Raw genomic sequence first — 12,445 nt, 5'->3', positions numbered from 1 at the left:
CTTCAATGGACTTACAGAAGAGTAAAATTGTGATTTAACAATAAGGGCGACTTTTTATCCTCATCAAGTCAAGTCGTTCTGGATAACTTTTTTCCCTTAAATTAATAAAATAATCATTTAAGAACTTCTATTTTGAATTTACACAGAGTATTTTGTTCTGATATTAGAACTGATATCATGATTTTAAACATTTAAGTGTGACAGAAATGCAAAAATGAAGCTTGTACTTATTATTTGTAGGAGTTAGGTGTTCTTACATCCTCCTATGTATTCCTCCGTGATCCAGTTTGATTTAACAAGACAGTTTTGGCTCAGACAGGTATCTCGAGCTTCAATGGTTGTGCACAAAGTTTAATTTGAAGGCAACCCCGCATGGTGCAGGCAAACTGCTCTTTAATGGTAACTCAGAACGCCTCCCTGCAGGGTTAAACTCATGTTCTGTGGGTAATGATACACTTGTGATATTCCTGTCTGGCTCTTCCTGCCCACTGAAACAGGTGCAAGGAAGAGCAAATTTAAGAGGGAGTGAGAGTTTGACTCTGTAAGCACGTTTAAAATAATTATCATGCTCCCAGCATCTTCCTCCTCCGCCTCTCTCATTTATCGCTCTTCTTAGGGCTGAGTTTGTGTCCCCTGAAGTCGTCGGAGTCGAAGGATCACACTGAAATCAATGTGCTCAATTGCAAAAAGAAGGGATGATCCCTTCTCCAAGCACGTTATCCAATCCCTCACACTTAATCCTATGGAAATTGTTGCGGGACAAATCCACCGCTTCCAGATTATTTGTGTGGATCGAACGATGCGAACCACACGAAAAAACTCACCTGTCCAGGTGGAAAGCAGCAATCTCAGCATTGTGTCTCTCAAAGTCGGAGAAGTAGAAGAAATCTGGAGGCGTTTCCTGCTCTCTGGTCTGCCTGGAAAACAATGGGGATGTTTTTGTTTTATTGAGACAATTTAATTAGAGTTTAGTTTAATAACATTTTGAACAAAAATACGTTTTGATATTATTTTAATCTTTTTTTAATTTGAAACAATTTCACCCCTCTATTTGCAAACTGTTTCACCTCCATCAGTTTGTTTTTAAATATTTTTTTTTTTTACTCTTTTGCGAGGTGAAACACATCTCAACGGCTGCACCCATTTCTAGGGAAGAAGCTGACGTGTCAGACCAAAGCCTGTGTGAACAAGTCTGCTGTAGGGAAGCTGGCTGGGATTCTTGTTCATGTCCTGCAGCCTCCTCTCAGCTAACAGGCATACGCACCCCCACACGCACACACACACACACGCACTCTCATTCAGGAGATATGGAGCTCTGCCAACCAAGTCATGGATCTGAGTCAGAAAATGTTAGAAGCCTCTTTGTATCTGACTCTCTTGTCTTTCCCTTTTGCCTTTCCGCTCAGCCCGGCTGTCTGACAGCGGACTTGTCTCTTTCGCTTGATTTTTCTTTATCTCGGCAGTACATATGTAGACCCACCTGCCAATAACCTTCTCCGTAAAAGCTTACACTAGCACAGACCAGATGAAGTGTGCACGCACCCATCTCTTATGTCTGCACCAATTCTCAACTGTATTAAAGTGAAAACTACCTGGTTAAGTCAAGTGCTACTGTTACCTCCTCTTTCACATCTTAAATTCATGTCGCACCGCAAAGGCAAAACACCGCTAGCAAAAAACCCCCAAAAAAACAAAACTTTCCTCCCCTTACTTTACCTGTCATCGAAGCAACCATTTACACATAAATCAACTCCTGCCTTTGAGATCCCTTCTTTACCACCCAAAGCAACTAGGGGATTAATGATCTGTTTATTTTCATGGTAGATTCTGCGTAGAAGGAAATAATCAGCAGCAAGTTTTAGGAGATCATCAGCAGAGCTCTATTTACATAGCACCTTTCAGATGAAGAGACATTTCTAAGTACCTTTTGAGACTGGAACCATTAAAATAAACCCACACATAGCATGTTAAGCAGTACCACAATGTTTAAAATCTGTTTAAGTACAGCAGGCCTACATGTTTTGCGTGGTGGGAACCTAATGCTTCTTAAAACTCTAAACACAACAACCCAGAGGTTAAAACAGGATGGTAGAAACATTAAGATGTGATGTTTGACGGTTTGGAGGAACTACTTACATCCACAGTTCTGCTGGGGAAATCGAAATGAACCAAATGGGTTCAAATCCACAACGTTGTGAAACCCCTTACATAAACATAACGTTCATTAGGGACATCTAAAAACTGACATATATCCAGTAATTATTACTCAAACCATTCCTCAGATCCTAATCATATATAAAAAATGTTGTTTAAGGATGCCGTGATGAAATCAGCCTTTAAATTAAACAGAATCAGAATGAAATAAGATCATTTTCAGCTGCAAAATCTCAAACAAATTGCTGTTTTTTAAATACATGCTTTAAGACATTGCCATGAAAAAATTCCTCAATGTCTCTGTAGCCTTTTTCCAATGACACAATTCATTCTGAGCTTCTTTGCAAGTATTCTTTCAATGAAAATGTCAGAAAAAGCCATGTGATGGTCACCGCAGATCTGGTTTCCATGGTCCCAAAGGAAACGAACGGATATGATGTGAAAACCTTTAACAAGACAACAGATCTAAAAACAATATGCAGAGTCACAATCTTGTTTTTTCCTTGCAGTAGTGCACCCATCCACCCAGCCTCCATGAGGAAGTGTCCTTGATAATAAAAAGGGGCCTTTATTTGAAGCAGAGTGAGCTGAGGGGTGCCGCAGAGCTTCTGCATGTAGCTCAGGAGTGTGGGTGCGTGTGTGTGTATGTGTGTGAAGTGATGAAGCTGAACTACATGGGCCATGTTTGTGCTGATTCTGCAGTTTTAATGTCCATGAGCTTAAACCTGCACAATGAAGGGTTATATTAGAAGACTTTCAAAGGGGGGGGGGTCTTTACTCAACATTCACACACTTTTCTCTCTGCTTTCTCTCATAAATTCCCAGACTGATGATATGAATTGGCGACAGAGAGGGGGCAGTAGAGACAAACAGAATGAAAGAAAATCGTTGTGCGAGCCACCTCCATCTCGTCCTTCGGATAAAACCGAGGAGAGGAAATAAGCAACTCTCTAATGGAATAAAACTTTTGAGTTAACTAAGTAGCTATTACATATCTATTTTGGTTCTGTAGTAGACAGCAATTCGCACAGTTTCAGTTTGTAGAATCAGAAAGAAATTCTTAAAGAGGAAGCCATTAAGACCTTCAAAATTCAAAATAGTCTAAGTTAAAACATATTTGCAAATGCTACATCACTTGAAGTTCTATGGAGCATAAATAGTGAACATGTATATCCCCCATTATATGCTTTTCTGTCATGCCATAATGCTACACAACATTAAGCAAATTTGTGTAAAAATAAAAGTGCAATTCAGTGCAATATTTTATGGCCTGGTGAATTCAGGAGTGTTTCCACCACCACTTGGACTTAAATCCAATTTCCTAGAGTTGCACGTTTCTAGTGCGACAACAAAAAACATGACGCACTAGTATGTGCTGTGCTTGTCGCAAGCAATGAAATTTCTCTGTCTTCCGATCAACAAACTGCTTTGTGTGACACCAGACACACAAAACAGTTGTGTGTCTTGTTTTGTGTGTCTGGACCTACAACTGAAGGTGAACCATGGTGCGGCACAGGTTGGTTATATGAGCCGCTTTTACAATGGAGACAAAACAATGTGCTGAATGGCACCGAGCTGAACGGTACCACCCAGTGGAAAAGAGGCATTCATCGTTCGCAAGATTTCTGGGAATATAATGTGTGGACCAACAAGACAAAAGCTGAACTTCTTTAATGTGTGTGTCCAGTTACATCTGGACACTGCATTTCAGAAAATGAATATTATATACTGCACAACAAGGTGGTGGTTGTAAGATAATCTGGGCCCACTTTGCTGCTGAAAGCCTTGCTATAAGTGAGGGAACTAAGAAATGTATTCTCTATCAGAAACCCTAGAAGAATATTATTCGGCCATTAGTTCGTAAGCTTAACCAACTCTAGATTAGGCAACAGGAAAATGATTCAAAGCACACCAGCTAGTCCACTCTAAACATAAAAGTTTATCAGCATTTCACTGGAAAGTTGGGGAAGTTGAAGGGAATGAATGATTAATGACTTTAATCCCTGAATTAATCTGATTTAGTCCTGCAAAAAAACTTCAATACTGATTCAACAAGGAGACAGCAGGAGGGTACATGAGAAACTTGTTTCTACTGGTAATCCACAGACGATCTGAAACCCCCCACTGACGAGCTGGTGTGTTGCTGTCTGGCCCTGAATCACACATGGTTTTGGGCTAAAAGTCTGTGAGGACGTTGGCAGGGTGCCTCTAATGTAAATGGGGAACAAAGAGATATAAATACGCAGACAAGTTGGCAAGGTTTTGAGATGAGCACCAAATAGCAGGCTTGAAAGCCTCCTGCTGATGAAACATTTTCCTACAAAAGGTAATGCGACTGAAGGGTATAACAACTCGCTTCTTGTAGCTTAAGTGGCTTTAATCTTCTACTTTCATATTCAGAAAAAAGAGAGAGCAGAAGAGAAGATTTATTAAGAAGACTGAAGCCTGCTTAGTGTCCTCTTACCTGCATCAGTTTAATAGTTGTTCTTACAGGGTGGCCAAACCCAACCCTCTCAAGTGGTCTGACCCTCTTTAACACTAATTATCAAGTATCCATCACCCTCTTTTCAAAACTCAAATGTGCTTTCACTTTTCATTTTTTTCCTGTGCCTGTTCTTAGTTTTGCATCTCGACCGCCCAATACAAGCTTTGTTTTTCTCACAGTGTTGCAACATTTCCCTCTTAATTTCAGCCTGCACAACTGAATGACATTAGAAAACTATTTTGGAAAGTTTTTATATTACAGCAATGAAGTTCATGCATTTTATTAGGACTTTATATAGCAGTACATGGTTGTAAATTTAGGGAAAATGATGCATGGATTTATAGTTTTATTTTTACATTAAGGAATTAAAAATGTGTACTTCTCTCCCACATCTAGACATAATTTTTTCTGTTAATTATTCTTTGTAAAATTGATTAAGCTCATCCAGATTGTAGCGAGAGCCTCTATGATGTAAGCAGAGCCACTCAAACTCTACAGGCAAAAATGATCAAAATCTGACTGTCTAGGCCATTTTAATCTTACATCAGATTATTTTCTGACATCCTGAGCTGAACAATATGATTGATATTTTCAAATGTAGTCCTAAAACGGATATGTGTACATTGTTTTTCAAAGAGATGTATAAAAATTTGTGTCACATTTCATGTGACTATTACTTTATTGGATGTGACAGACTTTCCATTTTGCACCGGTGGAGATAGAAAGTGGTATAATCGAATTTAAACAATGGGTGAAACAAGCATGGCATATCTTGTCACTACTACTCTATTTAATACTTGCTCGCCCACACTGTTGTAGGAGTTGCAGCTTTGATATGGGCCTTTGTTTTCGCTTTCCATACAAACTTACATGTGCGTCAAACTAATAATGAGTCATATTTTCTTCTGCACATCCAGGTCACAGAGATGTAGATGGTTTACACTGGAACTTAATGGCAGTCACTTTACAGGTTACTCCAGTCGGTTTTTCTATTGTTATACTCCTGTATTTTGGTCTATTTACCTAATCAACTTTTCACACCTTCTCTGTATCTTCAGAAGAAACGCGTTATGGCATCACAATGATGCCACCACTATATTTCAATGTGGGGTATGTGCTCAGAGTCATCATTTTTCCAAGCCAAAAAGCTAAAATTTTGGACTCATATGACCTTCTGCAATTCCTCTACTTGGCATTTGCCACATTTAAACAAGATTTCTTCCTGGCACTCTTCCATGAGGATTTGTGAAGTACCAGAACCATACATGCCCAGTTGAACCCAATCCTATTCAGTAGTGTCCTTTTGGTCTTCATGATGCTTTGTGTTCACTGTTTTCTATAGCCTTTGAGGTCTTCATTGAACAGAAGGATTATTTTACTGAGATTAAATTACACACAGGTGGATTTAGAGCTGCACAATATATCACAAATATTTATTCCTATCGCAATATTACAATATGCTTTCCTAATACATTAGCTACTTATTTAAGTACCGTGCAATCAGGCTCTCAAATAATATACTGGATGATGATAGTTGTTTAATGAAGCATAAGAATGTTTTAGAAAGTTATCCCATTATCACAGAACTCACCAACTTTATTTCATGTCATGTTTTCCTTATACTGTGCCACCCTACATGGACTCTACTTCCTAATTAGTTGATTTCTGAAGGCAACTGGTTGCATTCTTCTAGTCATAATGCACTTTACATTATTGTCCACTGTTGTATCACACCCAATTAAAATAAATTTTTTTTTTAATAATGAACTGTATATTTCCTTACAGCCTGATCGCATTGTATCGCATTTCTTTAAAAAAGACATATAGTAGTGGGCGTCATTGAGGGGTGCAATGACGCCCAAAGGTCTTCTGGGGAGAACTGGAAATGATTAGTGTGATTTATACAGAGCATCCCTGTGTAAATGACATCTTGTTAAGGACTCACATCACCTTTAGGAGGCAGACAGGTAAGAGGAATGGAGGACAGGAGTAAAAAAAGCTTTTCAGGAAGGTGATTTGTGTCAGAGTGTGCTGCTCTACAGGTCGTATCCAGCATGGGCCTATCAGAGATGTAACTGTCAAGGCTTTGCGACTCCATACGTGTGTTTACATCTGCAAACAGCATCTTATTGAGTGGGTGATATGCATTTTTTTTTTTTTTTTTTGTGGCTCATTCCTCACTCTCTGTCAGCTCATTTTCCTTTATTCCTGCCTCCAACGCCGTCACCAGAGAAATATCTAAGAGTCGGCCCACGGCCCCAAGGTAGCTGTCGAGATTGAATTTCAAATCAGCGTTGCACAAGTTGTGTTCTAGCCTCAGCTATTTTCAACACATGGGGTGAGATGGTGCCGCGAGGGAAAGGCAAGTCATCTGCATGTGTGGGACGCAGTGTGCGTGATATCATCACAGGAATGCAAAAGGGAAAAGACTTGACACGAAGAAGATGTATGAAGGCTGAAGTCAGAGCTGCAATTTCAAAGTTATTAGATGCTCATATGGAGGGGAGATAGACTGGAATTAATAAGAGCATAAAAAGACCATCAGTGATTATCCTTCAGCTGCACCAAGAACTGGTTTGGAGGTGGAAATGTCTTTTGATTGAGCTTTAATAGAAGAGAGTACTGGGCAGCTATTTTGCTTCATTAATGAACTGCAATTAAAACTATATGATCAATTAAAGCCACAGCACTCCATATGACACATTTAGCACCATAATTAAAACAACACATTAGACAGTAAATGTAATATCTTTTCAAGGAAATTGGAACGCCTGCTTTCATGGCAGCAATGCGTGTTCTTGGGGTCGTGCTGCTGAGTGAAGCAAACGACGCAGCTATCGCAGGCTGGAAGCTCATCCTCAAAATGCACATGGTGGAAAACCATGTTACAAAAGAAACTCGATAATTTTAAACTAGATAATGTATTTATACAAACTGTAAAAACTGATACATACAACTTTTTCTTTTCTGCTTGACAATTAATCAAGACAATGCTTTTCTTGTTTCATGTCAGAATCAGTCAAATTTTGTTTTCTAAACTCCAGAATGGTAATAAATTTTAAGTCTTGAAAATAAAGTCCTGCAAATAAGTTTACCATTTGCATTTAAACTATTTATTTGGGAAAAGAATAGGTGATGATGTGACAGTTAATTGACATCGCTAGAGTTAAATAAAGGAGGTCGCTTGGTAAAGCTGGTAAGAATATCATTAACCAGAGTGAAAGAGTCTTACATCGACATGGGCTGAAAAGTCTCACATTGAGAAAGAAGCAATCCATCACAAAGCAACATAAAAAGACAGATTTTAAATAAAAATGCATTAAAGGACAATGAGCTTAATTTGTGGAGATGACCTGTGGCCTAATGAGACTTAAGTTGAAATGTTTATATGTGGTAACCATTAATGGAGATCAGGCCTAAAAATAAAGGGGAAACCGGAAGGGAAATGGGGGAAAAACGCTGACGGTGTTTAGCTGGAGATCAGGGCAGCTTTCCAACTAAGAAGGGCAGACCTGACCCCCGGGGTATTTTTAAGAAACACGGATCACTGAAGGTGATCCTATGATGCTTTACTGCAGGATCATGGGATTATGGTTGCAAGGATACAAAGTGTAGCAGTCAATAAATCAAACATCTTTGTACCTACAGACTGGATTGCACTGTGATGGTTTTATATTACTAAAAACATTTATAAAAAAGAAGTACAAAGATTTTAATAAGTGTTTCGGTCAGGGTTATGCCTATAAGCTCCAGAGGGAGTCAGACCAATTAATTTGGTGAATATATGAGCCAGAAAAAGACTAAGAATGGCAGGGCCTAGTCATTTAACATCATAATGTTGTATTTTCATGCCATTACCCACTCACTTCCTGTTGAATTACAAGGGTTTAGTTCAGCATTCATAGAATTTAAATGCTCTTGTTTGGAATTACGTATTTCCCGTTTACATATGTGTGTTTGTGTGTTGCTGTGCTAAAAGTACGCATTCAACACAGCTCCAGAATAGTGTGGCCAAGTCATAATTGTCCAATCAGATTAGAAATCTTGATGCTCATATTATGACTTTTTTGACTGCACACATGGCACAACTTTAGAGCATTTGACCTTCTGTCCGCGACAAAGGCTGTGAGCAAAATCTGTGCGGTTGAGTTTGGAATCTAAGCAGACATCTCTGAGCACAGCAGCGGTGCTGTGGGCTAGGTCACTATCTGTAACCACCAGAACTCCCTGGCAACCCTTCAGGTAAATGGCACAAGCCCTCGTAACCATTGGAAATAGCTTTTCTCACTGTGTGCGCATGTGTGTGAGAGTGTGTTCATGCTCGCCTGGGGTGGAGTCCCGTCAGAGCGTCAAAGAGGATGTGCCAATACAAGCGTCTCATCTGGCCAGATGGCTGCAAATCTCTGTCTGAATGTGTCAGGGATCAGGCTGTGGCTTACAGGGCTGCAAATCCCTGCTGCTCTCTAACTACCCTCTATGCATACTGTTCAACAGTGCAGTGGAAAAAATAAAAAATGAAACCAAAAACTGACTGCATTACTGCTAAAAGGCTGAGGATCAGGAGAAATACTTTAAGATGAAAAGGTATCAAAATAAAAGCTCTTTCATTCAAAATGTGCGAAGTTATTAAAAAGAACATTTCTGAACCCTGAGGAGGGCCTGGACCATACAGCAAAGGGAACTAAAGCACTGTAACACTACAGGACACTATGAATAAAATATATACTAACAATATCTCTTCAGTGAATATTTATTTTATCAACAAAGAAGAATGTTCTGTGCTGCTAAAAAAATTGTCCAATGAAAAATATTTTTAAGCCTTCATAAAGCCTCAAGAACTTTTGATCAACACTGCTACCTTGAAAGCAAAGGAGTGACAAGAAAAAGAAAATAACAGTTTGGTTAGTAGGAAAAAAGAGAAATAACTGAGAGGTAGCATAAAACTTGTGAACACTACTTTATAATAAAATATATATTATCAAACCTTGAGTGAAATGACAAATTACAAATGTGAAATGAAATGAGAGAAAAGAGAGGCACTGTGATTCAGATTGAAATAGATCACTGGTGCAATAAAATTTAAAGATCCAGTCTTTTCTGCTGCATCTACAGACAAATAACACTTTATAGGCCATTGCACATTGTTTACTTTGCTGCATTTGTTGCAACTTTATTGTTCCTTCTCTTTGCACATTACTCTGAAAACATATTTATAGTTTGTCAACTTTTGACTTCATTGTGTTTCACTGGAATTTTAAGGATTATAGCAACATAAAGTATTAGACAAATGTAAAATGGAGGGAAACTGATACATGGTTGTCGAAGCTTTTCACTATTTCAGGTCTTGAAGATGTGATTTACGCTGTAGTTCATGTTGAAAACACCTCACACTAGGGTGGAGGGTTCACCTTCCAGCAGGATAACATACAACTTTGAGCTGCAATGAAATCAGATGTTTGAACTCATTTAAGTTGCATTTTTGTGTTAAAATATCCTAAATAAGACCATTAATCCAGTTAAGAACCTGTAGCTAGTCCAAATTCAATCTATCAGACCCTTAACTAAAAAGCAGCTAAGACCTTCAGCAGCAAAAAGTGCTTCTGCAAAGTAATGATTGGTTGTTGGGTTGTGGGATGGAGGTAGAGACAAAAGCAGGCCACACTTTATCAGATGTTTGTATAATTATATAAACTGATCTTTGGTAAATAATAATAATAATAAAAAAACTCATATTTGCACATTTAAAAAAAAAAATCATACTTTTGTCATAGGCAATACTTTTACAAACTGTCTTAAAACGTGGGTTTGCTAATTTTCCAAAAAACAGCACAGGAGATTCTTACGTGCCTCTTTGTTGGCACTTTTTCACCAGCCCAGGAATAATTCAGTTTGCTTATGCCTCAAAAGTGCAAAATGCTTAAAACCTGCAGTTACTGTGCAGAACTGAGTCACATTTTTAAATATGTATGCGAAAGCAGGAAATCTCATTAGTGTTGCTGTGCTATATTCTATTCCACAAAGCCCAATTTCACTGAATGCATCCTTATGTTTCCATGTTGAAATAACTCAATTGAGCTTGTTACTAAAAATGTATTTACTAGTGACTTGCTTTTAGATCTGCTCTCAAATGATAGCCTTCTTGAATGAATGGAATAAAGGTTGATGACTAAACAGCATGCATTTTGTCCATTCAGAATATTCACAAGAGACTTTGATTGAGGTTTAGTGATGCAATAGTTGCTCATATTTATATCTTAATTGGATACTTGGGGTATTAAACATTGCAAAGTTATGTAGTTTCCCTGTCTGCAGCTGTTTTGACTCACTTATGAAAAACTATTTCAGCTATTTAGCATTCATAGCACTGAAGATAGATAGAAGGGGACTCATTTCCGCAGAGCTCCTATACATGCATGGTATAAGTTAGAAAGCGACGGTTTTGATGATGCTGCAGAGAATGATATGATTAGTGCAGGTTCATATATTGGAATAATGTATGTGGTAAATATATGTTGAGTGTATTCACTGAAAGGGATTATATACTCAAAGAAAGGCAAGTCTTAATGTTTGCAGCTACTTCTTTTGTCTTTCTCTCCCACACCATCGCCCACAACAAATACACATCGTTTTTATCCCCAACAATCGGAAGTGTTCCAGCAACACGGAGCCATACTTTGTTATATTTACATATCCACATTCACACAGTGGATTAACTGTTTTCAATAGTCTGAGCCAATCCTTTAGAGTGCGAGATTCACAGCAGGCTTAGCACACAATCTGAACTCTGAATTATGCAGAGCGCACAAAATGTCAAGGGTATTCTTGGGTCAACAGTGATTTAATGTCAGAAAGCACAAGCATGAGAATATTTATAACAATAAGCCGTGAAATGTGACACTGAGGTCAGGCCATGTGAAGATTTTCTTGTTATCTTGGTTTTTATACATAGTCAAAATCTGCATTAAGTCTGTTTCAGAAGGGATCGGATGAACTGCGTAGAGTTCCAGTCATAAGTTTACACAGAATCATCATTATCCTATTTTCAGATTGGGTGAGTGAATGCTGGTTTCCATGCATACTATAATAACGAATCGTGCAGTTTAGCCAGAAATTACTGGTTCTCTGAGTGATCAAGGCAGACCTTGTCTGCTCTTTTTCTTATCCCAGTTGAAGCAACTGGGATAAGACTATTGTTTCTAGTTAAATGTTTAATTTTTCCTCTACCTGACGTATAATCACTAAATCAAACTGTGATTTTTTTATTTGGAGAATCAGACTTGCCATAAATAATAAATATTAGGTGACCACACGATGATGGCTATCCATCTGTAGTAGAATAATAATTCTGTAATGATTTAAAATATCTGTTATTACGTCTACTTATGAGAAGTATAAAGGTCAACTCTGTTCCAGAGATGAGATCAAAGGGGAGAGCAGGCAGGGTTCTTATCAGCTGCCACAGGAGTTGAAGGATGGGTTGTTTTAGGATGAGAAAAAGGTTTTCAAGCCCAAGGCTTCATCACCTCCCAGGACAAGGACCACAGGAGGGGTAACAAGACAGAGTACTTACACTGCTTTGCACTCAAACAGTTGTCTCCATCATTCACAACTCAAGAATTCATAACAGGAACCAGGGGATGAGAAAAAGTACAGGAATAAAGTTTCAAAGTACCCAAATCTCAGCTGTAAACCTAATTATGTGGGAAAATAGCATAGGATGGCTCCACCCTGACACATTTGGGACCTTACAGGGCAAACAAGAGATCATCATTCTTTGTGAAGGCCAACTTTACCTCGATAATGGAA

At 38.5% G+C, this 12,445-nt stretch overlaps 1 protein-coding gene across 1 annotated transcript in view; it reads right to left on the bottom strand.

Annotated features, from left to right (window-relative positions):
- The window catches only part of fam20ca (FAM20C golgi associated secretory pathway kinase a), a 40,412-nt gene that overhangs the window by 6,560 nt on the left and 21,407 nt on the right, over window positions 1–12,445 (bottom strand). The window contains exon 4 of the mRNA XM_044101176.1: window positions 825–917. Within this exon, the coding sequence (XP_043957111.1) occupies window positions 825–917 (93 nt within the window). The remainder of the gene's footprint in view (window positions 1–824; window positions 918–12,445) is intronic.

Source organism: Gambusia affinis, linkage group LG19, assembly GCF_019740435.1.
Source record: "Gambusia affinis linkage group LG19, SWU_Gaff_1.0, whole genome shotgun sequence".
NCBI lineage: Eukaryota > Metazoa > Chordata > Actinopteri > Cyprinodontiformes > Poeciliidae > Gambusia > Gambusia affinis.
The sequence above is the reverse complement of the archived record's forward strand: the minus strand, read 5'-3'. Positions and strand labels throughout refer to the sequence as shown.